Source organism: Penicillium daleae (genome assembly GCF_028827525.1).
Source record: "Penicillium daleae strain IBT 16125 chromosome Unknown utg000008l_segment0_segment0, whole genome shotgun sequence".
Lineage (NCBI taxonomy): Eukaryota > Fungi > Ascomycota > Eurotiomycetes > Eurotiales > Aspergillaceae > Penicillium > Penicillium daleae.
In genome coordinates, this window is record NW_026623156.1 from 7138639 (window position 1) to 7153053 (window position 14415).

General features: G+C 51.8%; 6 protein-coding genes across 6 annotated transcripts; 4 read left to right on the forward strand and 2 right to left on the reverse strand.

Moving 5' to 3' along the window:
• Positions 1-1477: 1477 nt before the first annotated feature.
• On the forward strand, positions 1478-2510 carry N7458_011061 (uncharacterized protein; the record flags this gene model as incomplete). The annotated part of the gene is made up of 2 exons (XM_056914443.1): positions 1478-1927; positions 2115-2510. The coding sequence occupies 2 exons, from the start codon at positions 1478-1480 to the stop codon at positions 2508-2510; spliced, it is 846 nt and encodes a 281-aa protein (XP_056763292.1).
• Positions 2511-2810: 300 nt separating this feature from the next.
• On the reverse strand, positions 2811-4381 carry N7458_011062 (DUF1776 domain-containing protein; the record flags this gene model as incomplete). Its single annotated transcript, XM_056914444.1, has 4 exons — positions 2811-3635; positions 3706-3869; positions 3940-4282; positions 4349-4381. The coding sequence occupies 4 exons, from the start codon at positions 4379-4381 to the stop codon at positions 2811-2813; spliced, it is 1365 nt and encodes a 454-aa protein (XP_056763293.1).
• Positions 4382-5175: 794 nt separating this feature from the next.
• N7458_011063 (metalloendopeptidase WSS1) lies at positions 5176-6531 on the forward strand (the record flags this gene model as incomplete). The annotated part of the gene is made up of 2 exons (XM_056914445.1): positions 5176-5459; positions 5514-6531. 2 exons carry the CDS (start codon positions 5176-5178, stop codon positions 6529-6531), a joined length of 1302 nt encoding a protein of 433 aa, XP_056763294.1.
• Positions 6532-7485: 954 nt separating this feature from the next.
• N7458_011064 (snoRNA-binding rRNA-processing protein DIP2) lies at positions 7486-10492 on the reverse strand (the record flags this gene model as incomplete). Its single annotated transcript, XM_056914446.1, has 3 exons — positions 7486-10102; positions 10165-10419; positions 10476-10492. 3 exons carry the CDS (start codon positions 10490-10492, stop codon positions 7486-7488), a joined length of 2889 nt encoding a protein of 962 aa, XP_056763295.1.
• Positions 10493-10666: 174 nt separating this feature from the next.
• Positions 10667-11969, forward strand: N7458_011065 (actin-related protein 2/3 complex subunit 2; the record flags this gene model as incomplete). Its single annotated transcript, XM_056914447.1, has 6 exons — positions 10667-10728; positions 10828-11356; positions 11419-11560; positions 11628-11728; positions 11792-11840; positions 11890-11969. The coding sequence occupies 6 exons, from the start codon at positions 10667-10669 to the stop codon at positions 11967-11969; spliced, it is 963 nt and encodes a 320-aa protein (XP_056763296.1).
• Positions 11970-12414: 445 nt separating this feature from the next.
• Positions 12415-14105, forward strand: N7458_011066 (uncharacterized protein; the record flags this gene model as incomplete). The annotated part of the gene is made up of 3 exons (XM_056914448.1): positions 12415-12708; positions 12802-13029; positions 13092-14105. The coding sequence occupies 3 exons, from the start codon at positions 12415-12417 to the stop codon at positions 14103-14105; spliced, it is 1536 nt and encodes a 511-aa protein (XP_056763297.1).
• Positions 14106-14415: the final 310 nt, after the last annotated feature.

Here is a 14415-nt window from a genome sequence, read left to right on the forward strand (position 1 = left end):
GTTGTCTGGTCAGTTTGGAAGTTGAGGGGGGGGGCCAATCAAACCCGTGACTGGGCTGCATTGAAGTGGCTCAGGGGGTCGCCAAGAATCCCGCAGTCAGCATCCTCGCTGCTATTGACGCCGTCCACCACGGTCGATACTCCAGTACGTTATGTGTCTTACAGTTACGCAGAGGTCTAACACCTTCTAGGCTCATGGAGAAGATGATGCCTCTCATAGATCTAATGCCGGTGACAACTCTCGACGATGCGATTTAATATGACAGAGCCTAAAAGGGCGTCCATGACCTCCATCATCAGCTAGCCTTCTAGAAACCTTTCGTCCCGTCTCCTATTGACTTTCTGATGGAGTCTCCAAAGGACTTCGTGGCTCCCCCACACGGTTTCATGACGGTCTCCTCAAGCCGAGCATATCCAGTCGCCACAAACCTTCGGGCCCACGGCATGGCAGCCTACGCCAATCGGGCGGGTTTTTGTGGGGCCCGTTTCTTAATTTGGCTCGCGTTCTGCAGTTCCGAAGGAGTTTCGACCTTTCGACGGGTCCACGCTGGAGAAATGGATGAGACTATATGTGACTTGATTTCTCCTCCAAGCCAGTAGTTCGTCGCTTTGTCTGAATCTGAATTAGGGATCGAACTGGTGATAGGCGTTCCGATATTCGAGACATATCGAGTACAATCCAATAATCTATCCACGCTGTTCCTACTGTAGCCTTCTTATGACGCCTATTGTGAACTAAATTTGGTGAAACTTAGTTCCGGCTATAGGGCAGACGGTTCTCTTCTCCAAACTTTGTGTTTCGTACAGATCGACTCGTCGTTTCAACCCCTCCGAGCCTCGATCATTCCAACTATTATTATTCCTCTCTCTCTGCTCTCTCTCATGAACAATATTCTGCTCTCAAACTCGGCCCCCATCAGTCGGAGACTGTTCCCACTTAAGGAGGTCCCAGCCGGGCCTCGAGGCCAATCCGATGCTTAATGGATTTCGCATCTGTGGGGGGCCTGGGGCTTTAGTGGGCAATACTAGCTCTTTCCAGTATCTAGTAGTTGAACTAACAGCAAATACGCCGTCGCTTAAGTAGTCCTTGAGTAATTGGACTGGTGAATCAACTTTGTTGTTAAATAGGCTTTGGTGGTGGGCGAGCTCCTCGACCCGACCTGCTTGCGGGTCAACTGAATGGAGCTTCCCCCAAAGCAACCACCGCTTACTGTATTCTTCACATGGCGGTTATAGTTGCCAGCACAAGCCTTTTTTTTTTTTACTTTTTTCCACTTCGTACTCTGGAACTTGCGCCTCCACCTGTAGTCTATCTAGAGGGGGGCCTCACTGCCTTGGTGGAATCAATCTCCGTATAACCAACGCGCTCCCCTCATCCCAACTCCTCCCCAGACTCCTCCTCCACTACACTCCGTCCAAAAGCAGCGAAACCCCCCCCCCTACCACCGAGCAAGCGCACACAAATTTTCACCAAAACCATGCGCCGCGTCCCCTGCGCAACGCTCTTCGGAGCAGACCCCAGCCTCGATTCCCTCCATCGCTTCGAAACCTCCTGGCTCCTCCCCCCGGCCGTCCTCGCTGGTCTGCGCGGCCTGATCGCATTGTACATCTTCACCACCATCATCGTGATCTGGGCCTGGGACGGCACCCACGGCGACCGCGTCGCAATTGGCCAGTCCTTCAGCTACTTCACCTGGTTGACATACTGGGGACTGGGCTTTTACCAGCTTTTCGCGGCAATTCATACAGCTTGTTATGCGCGGACGGGCCGCTCAGTACTGCTCGATCGTTGGCCCCGTGCTTTTCGCGTGCTCCATGGCTTGTTGTATACGACGATCACTACCTTTCCGTTTCTGGTGACGATCGTCTTTTGGGCGATTCTGTTTAAGCCGCCGTTCTATAAGGAGATTTTTCCCGGTTGGTCCAATGTATGTCTGTTTTGTGTCTTTTCAGCCCTATCGCGAGGAACCTGCGTTCCAACTTTTCCAGTACCTACCTCGTGCGAGGGTTGGCTGCATGTTTCACCTTCCCCGCGATCCCCCTGCATTCCTCGAACCTCGTTTGGCACCCGAGAAAAGATCATGTCGGAAGCTTATAGCACAATGCACAATCTAGATCTCCCAACACGGCCTCAACTCCCTGTACGCCCTGCTGGAAATTATCCTCCCCGCCACGGCTCCCCACCCCTGGATGGCTATTCCGGTGCTCATCCTGCTGCTGGCGCTTTACCTGTGTGTCGCGTACATCACCTTCCACACGGAGGGCTTCTACACTTATTCCTTCCTCGACCCCGGCGCCCATGGGGAAAAGAGCGGTACCGTCGCGGGATACTGCTTCGGAATTCTCGCTGCTTCAGTGGTCATCTTTTTGATTTCTTGGTCGCTGATCCGTCTGCGTGTCTACTTGACCGGTGGGAGGATTAAGCGTGCCGCACGGGATCCGTTGTATGGTCGGGATGGACATGCGGGCTCGGGAGTTCTGCGCGACTCGTCGATGGAGGTGAAGGTGTAGTAGGTGATGTTGGAGGATGAATTGAGACCAAATTGCTGCAAACTTACATACCCTAGTTTACCATTAACAAGACTAGATCGTTGATGTTCTAATTTCTACCTGGAGTAATGTTAATCAGAAGAACCAATTCAATTGGTTCCATTCAAGAGCGAAGAGTATTTGTTGATAGTGCGTACAGAGTAGCGTAGCTCAGTCATAGTTTCCAGATATTAGAGTAAAGAGTGTATCCCTTTTTTTCCGTCCGACAGGACAGGCGAAGAAATAGTCAGCTCGAGGAGTGAACCAGAGAAGCCGAGTTACTTAAACTCGCTCCCAGCTGTGCTCACTGCCGCTGCTAGGGCTGCCGACTCCCACGACCTGTCCACTGCGATAGCCCATCATCAAGCCTACCAACCCGCTGGGCATCCAATCACCAATCAAGCTGTACGACCGCGCACCGCGGCCTACGTACAGAACTGCTTTCTTATGCGCGCGACGTCCTAAGATGTTCCGAGACGCCGGCTCCAAGGCATCCAGCACGGCGTGGTGAAGGACCCGTGCTGGAGAGCCGCGAATCGCAGCAGGTCCCACCGACGCAACCGGTCGCTGCTCAACGCTGTTTAGATATTGAGGGCCGTACAACGCCCGCTGTTGCGCGCTCCACGCCAACACTTCCGTCCCAGCGATATGATTTTGCGCGTTTCGGTAAGACGGGCCCAGATCGATATTTCCGAGCCGGAGCTCGACAACATCAACGTTTCCGTTCTCGAGGAGACGGAGTTCCTGGCGGAGGGAGGTCGCGAAGCCTGAAATCGCCCGCGTCGTTGTGACTTCCGGCCCGGCGAAGGGTGCGGAAAGGGATGATGAGATGGATGGGTAGACGAAGATGAGAGAGCTGCTGTTGCTGCGGAGAGTCAAGAGGGGCAGGAAAACCTGCGCGGTGAGAATGGGAGAGAGGAGGCGGGTGTTGACGGTGTCGGCCCATGATGATGCTGGGATGGTCGCAACCGGTCCGGCAGCGTAGTTTGGTGAGGGTACAATGATGACACCGCTTAGCTGGCAGTTATGCGGGGCCATCCCTGGGAGAGGATATTGAGGCTGGGTGATCAGGGCGCGAAGCTCATGGAGTGAGGGGTGGAGTTCGGACTGGTTCGACGAGGTCTGGACTAATGTTAGAACCAATATCCTAGTGTATATGCTTTCAGTTGAGACAAACCGTTGTCAAGTCCAGCCACAAGGCTTTGATGTCTGCCCTGTGCTCGGACTGTACGATGTGTTCCTCATCAGCAGACGATACCGTCACATAAACGATGTATCCCCGGCGCTCCAAATCGGCAGCAATAGCTCGTGTCATCGGTTCATGCGGCGATCCGGCAACCACTGATATCGAGCATTAGCAAATCAACCTCTGGTACAGATGTAGCCGGCTGTAAAGTGCCCCCCAACGTACCAACAATCTCCTTTCGCGACCCATTACCAGCCTTCCTAGCCTTCCTCCGCTTGCTGTTCAGCTTTTTGTTCCCATACAGCAAGACACATCCAGTGCCAACGAAAGCAACGATAGCCGCAGTCAGAGCACGATGCCGAGCCATCCAGTCCTGCGCCCGATCAGTCAAACCACGAGGCGGGGAGCGCATATCCCGCATGCGCAACGTCGGTCGAACAGATGATGGCAGCCACGTTTGTTGTGCAAGGGTTTCTCGGATGGTGGCCGCTGCCCAGTCGACTTGACGGTCGATTGAGTCGGCGACTTGCAGAGAGTATCGCCTTACGTCATGCGGTATGGACGCGAGCTGTAAAGATGCAACCTGTCAGCACAAAGGGGGATTCTGAAATGTGCCGATATCGATATCACCCACGTAGTCAAAGAAGAACTGATCGTCGCTCGTCATGTTGGCGTTTGGTAAATCTTGGAGAGCGAAAAAGGCGGACGATAAGCCCAGAGCGGCCGATAAGTTGAGGACATCTCCACTTTCTCTAAAGGTCACATGATTAAGTAGACACTGCTGTTGTAGACGATGTCAGGTGGTTAAAGATACAGATTGTAGGATAGCGGTTGCAAATGTAGAAGATTACTAGACAATTAGAACTTCTTACTCCTAACTGTTTATATATTGAGTCCTCATGTCAATGAAATAACTTTAGAATGCTTTGATATGCCAGTCCACGCAAGGCATCAAAAGGTATATTCTCGAGCGGGTGTCCCTAACAGATTCACTTGAATATGCACCTACTCCAAGAAGGAGGCTACTTGGAAGCACAACAGTATTAGGTAGATACTGAGACCTAGCTTATTGCTTCAAAGCGCTGAAAGTGTTATTTTTGTCTCATATACTGCCGCCAGGACTAGAAATATTTGTGAAATGAATCAAGAGAGTGTTTCTTCATACTTCACGTGACCCCAATGGCCTGAGACTCAAGGCCACAGTAAGGCCATCAACAGGGTTGATTATCAATTGCAGGTGCCACTGCCTGGTTCGTGGCATCTTGTTTGAGTTCAGCTTACAACCCCTTTCTCCCTGGTTCTCTGTTGGTCCTCCGTATTCTAAATGTGTATTCGTTGATTTTCACCCTTTCAACTGTCCGAGAATGATACCCTCTGGGAGGCCTCAGCCTCAGTGTCCCTTGACCTAGCGCAAGCCTGTCGTTCATCTTCACAACGAAACTTCTTTGATTCGCTTTCAAAATGCGAGAGCTAGACGCACTTATCTCCGAATATCGCCATGAGAAGAAACGTCCACGCGAATCGGAGGCACTGTTCATCCTACGCAAAGTCGCATCGTTGGTCAAACCTATCATGCGTCAACGCGCATGGAGGGTCGGTGCGTTATGCGAGTTTTACCCGTCGCAGAAAAATCTCTTGGGGTTGAATGTAAACTATGGGCAAAAAATATGCTTGAGATTACGATATGCTTCTGATCAACGGCAATTCCTGCCCATCGAACAAGTGGTGGATACGATGCTACACGAGTAAGTCACCCCGATAGATACGATCTCATGACTCTTTCTGACAATGAATACCAGACTATGTCATATTGTGCATGGACCACACGACCGCCAGTTTCACGCACTATGGAATCAACTTCGAGATGAGCATGAAGAGCTTGTCATGAAGGGGTACACAGGCGAAGGCTTTTTATCTCAAGGCAAACGCCTAGGCGGGAGCAGAATCCCGCTTGATGAGGCACGCCGCAGGGGGCGCGCAGCTGCTGAGCAGCGAAAGACCTTGGCCAAGAATTCTGGCAAAAGACTCGGCGGCGCCCCCGTTCTTCGGGGTACAGACATACGCAAACTTCGCGCAGATGCTGCCCAACGCCGTATCGAAGTCACTAATGGATGTGCCTCGGGAACCGACCGTAGCGACGAGCTCGCTGAGGAGGCTTCTAGAAATGGGTTCAGGACAAAGGCTGAAGAGGACGATGCTAATGAACAGGCTATTCTGCAAGCCTTTATCGAACTGATCCAAGAGGAGGAAAGAGAAAAATACGGAGATTCGTACATTCTTCCGAGTCAAGAGAATCCTGCCGGCCCCAGAACGGGTGAACTAATAGACCTGTCTGAATCTCCCGGGACGGTGGCAAAATCGCAATCAGGCCCATATTCAGAGCAGAATTCTGCAACGTCAAGTTCCGCCGCAGACAACAGATCGTATGACTCGCCGTGGACTTGCGCGACTTGTACCCTCGAAAACCCACCCAATTTCCTCTGCTGCGATGTGTGCTCTGCAGAAAGGCCGGTCCCTTCCGATACAAAGCCCACCGCTACGCCACGGCAGCAAGCCCCTGTTGTCCGTTCCAACCCAGAGCCTCAGAAAGCGAAGAAACGAATCTTGCAAGTCGACGGAGAAGAAGAGAAGGATGAAGCTACTCCAAGGAACAATTTTGCATTCAGAAATCGTAGCCGGGCTCTGGATACGCTTGCCTCACTCCACCGCGACACTAATAAAAGACCACTAGGTTGGCTATGCGATCAATGTGGGAGTTTCATGGAGAGCCAGTGGTGGACTTGTTCCTGCTGTGGAAAAATGAAGCCATCATCTTGACACCAGCAATGTTTGGACTACCTGTCTATGCCCGGAGGAGCATATAACGAGAATCACGAAGTTCATGATCTGAAAATACGCGAATATCCCTACTCTATCTCGTGCAATATTCCCTTTGTACATCAAATACCTAGCTTCGGTGTAAATATCACGTGACAGACAGCACCAACATGACTAAGCATGAGCTCCACCCACCTGATTATTTTTGCGGACATTCGTTTTCCTCCTTCCTTTCTTCTCTCCGTACACACACGATGTTTGCGATTTCTAGACGCGAATTTCCCAGCATGGAAAGAGTCTAGTTATGTCCTAGACGCTCCTTCCATGCTGGATGCTTACACTGATCGGTACGTCCACCTACAATTCGTGTTCTTCGGAAGATGTGAGGGACGAAAAGAACAATGCAAGCCGAAAAGCTCTAAATGATGAGACCTTTTCAATGAACCGAATTTTTAGGAAGAGCCGGAAGAGGTATGACAAATAGGGCCCAAAGAGGATTCCGTTTGTCGTCGATGCTTATAATGGTTCTGCTGAAGGAGTTTTGAGGCTTGCTGTTCTTTTGTCTCCTCGCTGTCTTGAGGAGGGGAAGAAATATTGTGAGATACGTTGCTAATGCCATCTCGCTCTTATAGGAATTTTGACCGTTGTTAGGAGGTTGCAGTACACTTATTAATGGATAGATTCGGGGAGTTGAGCAGGGTAGACTCTTTTTTAGGATATACGTTGGCAATTTCATTGATTGAGTTGCCCACGCGAAATAGAATTCCCATAGGAATGAAGCTATGTTCAGAAACTATTTTAGTATAATACATCCCTTGATCTTTCTCTAAACTCCCAAGGATATAGAACTTTTTGTAGAAAAACCAAACATGCAAGAACTTCCAGTAAAAAAAACAAGGTCAACAAATGACCCACAACGCCCATTGACAATGCTCAGAACATTTCTCGCTTCCACTAAGCGATGTTCCTGAATTGACGCTTCTTGCCAGTTCCCTTGCTCGCCTGTGCTGATGCGAAAGCCTCCTCGTCGATGTAATCCTTGGTGCTGTGCTCGCGAATCTGATTGCCAATGATCTGCAGCGCGGACAGGTTGAAACCCATCTCGTCCTTTTGGCGGGCGAGGACCCGGCGCAGCGTGACGCGGATGCTATCAAGCATCGGGCGCATCATTTTGCTGGTCACAATCTGGCGGTGGTGCGTCTTCAGCATGAAGAACAGCACGCGACAGGTGAGAGGCACGTTCCACTCGCGCTCGGCCCAGATGTTTAGGAAGGTGAAGAGCGAGGGAAGCTTGGAGAATGGCAGAACCAGGAGGGCATCTTGCAGGGCCGCGGCAGGGATCCTTTGCACGGTGTTCAGAACGTGTCGCTCTGCAGAGATGTTGCCCAGTGCGATATATGTCGGGTTGCGATCGGGAGGTGCAGCACCTGCTTTGGGGTTCCTGGCCTGGACTTTGCGCCATTCACGCATGACTTCCAAATCCTCCATGCCGAGATCTAGTGCTTCCATGATCTTCTCACCCGCCATAAGGGTAGCGGTAGTCTGCTTGCCAGCATCGACGGCCTCTGCCTTCTCGCCGTCCTCATCATCTTCATCTCGCTCAAGAGAGGCAGTGAGAGTGCTGTCGTATGCCTCTTCCATTTCCTTCTCACGCTCTTCCTCAAGGAACAACTCCTCATCGGTCTGCTTCCAGACGCGGATACTCTTGTCGTGACTCGCACTGACGATGAACTCGCCATCGTGGCTAATGGCCAGCGCCCAGATCTCTCCGTGATGGCCGGAGAGTTTCTGGATCTGCTCGAACTTGTCTCCATCCCAGTACTTAATCACCCGATCCTTGCTAGCACTGAAGAAGTTGTGACCATTCTGTTCTCTGTTGGTGGGAACGAACGCAACTGCCATGACACTGTCTTCGTGGGCCAACAAGGCTTTGTGACAGTCACCAAAGTCCAGACCCCAGAGACGAACGGTTTTGTCAGCAGAGCAAGTGACAATCATTTTGCTGTCGTAAGAAATGTCCATGCTTAGGACAGGAAGCTTGTGGCCGTAGAGGTTGAGGAAGAGTTTCAATGAATCGACGAAGAAGACCTTGACGGTGTTGTCCAGCAAAGACACCGCCAACAGGCGTGCATCGGGAGAGAAACGCAGACTGAGGATGTCGTCGTTGACCTTGAGCATTCTTGTGTGAACCAGCTTGAGGCGTGGTGTCGTGCGCTTGGTACCAGGAATCTCCTCCTGCACAACCTTGAATTCCCAGAACTTGGCTGTCTTGTCCGCACTTCCACTGACCATAGACTTGCCATCAGGGTGCACATGAAGGGACCAAACAGGACCATCGTGGGCCTTGATTGTGTCGAGTAAGGTAGAAGACGCAATGTCGAACACCTCTAACTCGCCGTTCTTGTTGCCTACCACCACGATCTTGTCGCCAGGAAGGAAGGCAGAGCAGAGGGCATAACCGCACTCGAGCGTACGCAGACAAGTGCCTGTGCGAACATTCCAAATCTTCAGACTTCCATTTGATGCGGAAGCAAGCATCCGGTCCTCGGAACTCAGTGCAATTGACCGAATATCTGCTCGGTGGCCGGGGATATCGACGGCAAGACTCTTGGTGTAGTCAGAATCTTCCTCGTCCTTGTTCTTTTTGTTCGCTGTGACCACGCTGTAGGACTCCAGCTGGTTGTTTGTCGTCGCGGCAAGAAGGCTGAGACCACCACTAGACTTGGTGGCCATCCAGTCGAATGAGCGAACCTTTCCGCCAGTTCGCACAATAACATGGGGGATGAACACCTCAGTGACTGGGGCGGATGAAGGATCCTCGATTTTCTCCTTCTCGGCCACTGTGCCATCTTCCTTGTCCTCACGCTTAGCCTCCTTCTCCTTTCTCCTCTTCAGCTTGCGAGCCATGGCCTTCTGGACTTCTGTCTGGGAACGAATCCGCCAAACCTCAACCGACCGCTCCGAGCCATGGAAACCCACGTAGTCCGCACGAGGATGGAATCGAATGCCAGTCGTGCGATCCTTGCCATTCCTGTTAAAGGTGCCTCGGTCCGTGAGAATCCGTTGGCCTTCGGCTGCAACCTTTTCCCTCGAGATCTCAAGCATGACGCTCTCATTAATCGACCAGACCTTCAGTTCGCCATCATTGCCGGCCGTAATGCAACCACCTTGGTCAGGCGACAGACCCAAACTCCAGCACTCGCCATTTGTTTGTGCCACGTGCGTCTCAATACAGTGTTGCGATGCCAGGTCCCACACCTTAATCAACGAGTCCTTGCCGGTAGTCAATAGGAACCCGGCGTGTTCGCTGAGCCCGGAGGCATTGAGGAGCTCTGTCGAGGGGAAAAGGAAGTTCAAAGACGTGATTTGGTCGGTATGTCCGCGAAGTCTGAAAATGCCGACCTCGGCGATCAGGTCCCAAAGAATGATATCGGTATCTTTCGAGCCACTGGCGAGGCGCACACCGGCATTGTCGAAGGCCAGCTGGGTGACCGCAGATTTGTGACCGTTGAACGAAATGATGATTGTGCTGGTTCTTGAGTCCCAGATACGGATACTGCCATCTTCATAACTAATTTATAGCAAGATATAGTCAGTAAATTGATCGGGTTGGGTTTCCGCTAGGGTTATTACCCGACGGCGAAGATATCTTCATCTGTCTGACTCTGCGTGACGACCGTCACTTGCGCTCTGCAGACAGAATCGCGCCAACGGCCTAGCAATTCACCCTTCTTGACATCCCAGCACAAGACCTCTTCACTTGCACCCACAATTGCCCGGCCGGCGCCCGTCTGGCGAGCAGCACCTGGTGTCTGCTCGTCCTTCGCCCAGATCGCATTGGACGACGCCGAGGCGATGAGCCCGAAGGTCTCGGAGTGCTCGAATTTTCTAAGAGAAAATAAAGTCAGCTTTAAGATACCACAATCCCAGTTTGTAACACTTACAAGTACGATTTCACCATCGTCGCAGGGTTGATGGGAAAATTTTTGGAGACTCCGATCTGCTATCGATAGCACAAAAATTAATACGGGCGGCGACAGCGACCTGTCCGGTTCCCCCACCGCCCATGACGATCGCATACGTGCCTCCCCCAACTACCAACCTCTCGTGATTCCACTCCATTGTGCTGCCCACCATGCTTCTCTTGGATTATCAGAACGCTTTGATTCAATCGCTCCTCACGGAGCGGTTCTCTGGGTACCAATCCCCTTGCCTAACTGCCCGCCTCCTCACATACCCCCTCATTGTATACACAACAACCCCCCCCAAGGCCCCCAAGCTAACGGTTGCCCGCAGTGCTGCCCCGGTTTCGATTGACCAAGTGGTCTCCGACTTCGATGGCGTGACCTTCCACCTTTCGACCCCCGAATCCAAGACCAAGATCCTTATCTCAATCAATGTGAAGTGTTTCAAGGAGCTCGTTCAGTACGGCGCCCAGGAGGTGCTGGAGCGCGAGTATGGGCCCTACATCGTCTCACCGGAGCCGGGCTACGACTTCTCAGTACAGATCGACCTCGAGAACCTCCCCGCAGAGCAAGAAGCCAAGGATGAGCTGATTATGAAGCTCGCCCTGCTGAAGCGGAACGCCATGGCAGCTCCGTTCGAACGGGCCTTTGATGAGTTCGCGAAGCTTGCGGAGGAGGCTTCGCAGTACACTTCCGAGTCGGCGCCCCAGGGTATGAAGGAAGGTGGAGAGGTCATGGCGATTCATTATCGCGAGGAGGAAGCGATCTACATCAAGGCTAGCTATGACCGTGTCACAGTGATCTTCAGCACTGTGTTCCGGGAGGAGACGGATCGGATCTTCGGCAAGGTCTTTCTACAGGTTCGTGTGATAAATGCGATTGGAGAAACTGCATACTTGAACTGGGTGCTGACATTTCGTAGGAATTTGTCGACGCCCGCCGCCGTGTTGTCACCCTACAGAACGCGCCTCAGGTGCTGTTCCGCAGTGATCCCCCTCTCGAGCTTGAGGGAGTCCCTGGACTCAAGAAAGTGGGCGAGGGTGAGATGAGCTACGTCACATTTGGTAAGTGACCAGATATTCTTCGATTCTACAGGCTGAATGGACGTTGTCACTAACCATTGCCTGGTAGTGCTATTCCCTCGACACTTGACCCCCCAGCGGCGCTACGAAAACATCTCCCACATCCAGACCTTCCGTGACTACTTCCACTACCACATTAAGGCCTCTAAGGTATGACAAACTTGTCTGATCCAAGCAGCTTTTGTGGGATTCAATGACTGACTCCTTATGCAGGCATACATCCACACTCGAATGAGGAAGCGCACGGCAGACTTCCTCCAAGGTATGAATACTACAATTGCCTACTTTATCATGTTGCTAATTCATTATAGTTCTCAACCGTGCCAGACCCGAGAACGAAGAGCGCGAGCGTAAGACGGCAAGTGGCCGGACATTCCGTGTTCAGAGCTAGATTTCTTGTGGCTTTATGTTGATATTACCCGGAGGCGAGCGTTTACGAACCAACAAAGCATTTTGATTACCCCATCCTTGCTTTTCCTTCGGTAGTATCTCAAGCAGAATTGTATATTTGATCGGTCACTTACTTGGAGAATTGGAGATGAGATCTCAATTGTTTGTGAGGAATCGGCGGTAGGCAACTCTGAGAGGAGCAGGCTGGCAGATGCCACTGCCTTCCTTTTCTGTCACTACTGATGCCTCACTTCTGCGAGAGCCAGCCAGACACGCACCTTCTCTTTCTTTCCCCTTCTTTCCCTCTCGAGTATCCTTCTTCTTCACGACTTTCCATTTTCATCACAACAACCTGTATCGCTCACTGACAGTCATCTGACTACACTCTCTGTTGCGATAAACCCCGACAACTAGAACACCCAAAGTTCACACCCCGCGCGTGTACCATGAGTACACAGAGTAAGAGTCACTTCTGGAGTGCTTCGACGTGGAAAGCTCGTCTGAAGCGTGGCAACAGCGCTCAGTCGACCACCAGCACCTTCGATGAGTTCGTCTCTGCGCACTCCTCCATGCGCACCGACCAGACAGCCCAGACCCACGCGGCGGAGGACCTGACCGAGGAGCAGACTGAACGGCTCTCTCAGTACTCGCCCTCGGTCTACTCGAAAGAGGAGGATGTTCGTTCCCCGGTCCTGCCGCCGTCCGATGATAAGAAGGAGGACCTGGCCGAGTATTACCTCGTGAGCTTACCCTGTCAACTCCTCTCACTTACCTCTCCTTTGCTGAAGAGATGTTTCAAAATGATCTTTCAAGGTTTGACTGACACGAAGTAGATGTCGCCAAACCGCCGCCACTCTCGTCCCTATGCGGTGAGCAGTGGTGAGTGGGTGCTGATACCGACGTCCGACTCTTCTCCGGGTTCAGTTGGGAGGGTACTGTCGCTGGACGACCTGAACGAGGTACAGCTAGCGTACTCATTCGACGGCGTTCTCAAGGTCTTCGTCAAGGTCTATGCGATGGCCAAAGTCATGCATGTGATCTTCTTGAGTTTCGGTGTTGAGGTTTGTCAAGAACTGGTATGTACGAGTGGATCCATCTACTAACAATCCTTATCGTTGCGTAGCTTGATGACACTGAAACGGGCCTGCTGTACTGGATCAAGCGCGCGGAGAGAGACGTCCGAACTGGCGAGCTCGCCGTTCTGATTGAGATTGTGGAGAACCTCTTCTATGCGCTCTACTCCCGAATGATCATCGAAATGGCCGGCATCGAACTCTGCGCTCTCTTCAAAGTCGAATTGCGGCCCGTGGCTGGCTCTCGACAGTACCACCTTCCCGATCCAAACCACATGTACCGAATCTTTCTCGCTTGCAAAGACAACCTTGACAATTACAATGTCTGCGAGTTGCTTCAGGAAGGAGTCGTGCATAGATGGCAGGATGCCTTTATTAGCTGTTTTGCGACAAAGGAAGCTGGGAATGGGCTCAATCCCGATGACCTGTTAGGCTACCGTCAGTTCGCTCGAAATGTTGTCTGGGATCCCTGCTCTGCGTACGTGACCAAATGGCGCTTTCTGGTCCCTTTTTTCCCTTCCATCCCCAGAGAGATCCTGATTCTCATGTCCGAGAAATGGTTCACCGTTATGCCCAAGGCTACACTTCCTGACGATGTCCCCTCTTCCGAACTCCCTTTCATTGACCTCAAACGAGTCAATCCGGCGCAATGGGAGAAAGAACTCATTGTTGACTATCGACTGGCCAGCTTGAGCAAATTGGAAGGCAGGGCGATTGGAGAGGAGCGTCGTGACGATCCCAAGATCCGACTGCTGAACTCGGCCAAATGTCACAAATGTATTTGTACGTCGAGCTGTCTGTGTGCTAAAGAGTGCACCCTTTATGTGGAGAGTGCTTGTCCATGCTCTGAACGATACGTACGCCTCATGACGGCTCGTCTCAGCAAAGGGCCCGGCCGATTTGGTTTTACTACTCGTGCGAACACGGCTGCTCGTGCGTGCTGGGAGTCGTTTGCTATGCTTCGACGGGACGTCTCAGACGAGACTTTCCTCCTCGAGTGGAGCGAGGCGTTTGCGGTTTTTGAGTTGGAGATTCAGAAGGAGCGCTGGGGTAAGCAGGCTTGATGGGAGTGACTCTTATGCTGTTATCTGCGACAGATGAAGAGATGAGACATGACAAACATCACAGTTCACGAGTAAACATGATGAATAGTATTTCGCAAATGGAGCCATGGATGGGGATCGATGTGCTTTCATCACCCCCAGCATCCTATTTCAAATCCAGCATCTAGCATTCTGTTTTCTCTACAATTCTACGACTCGGTTCAATGATAGATTCTAGCGGTGCCTATGAACTAGCTCTAGTCTCTGACGGGCCTTCGAGCTTTTGACCACACACAGGAAAACGCGCGGCAGATCTTTCAACGGCGCGAGG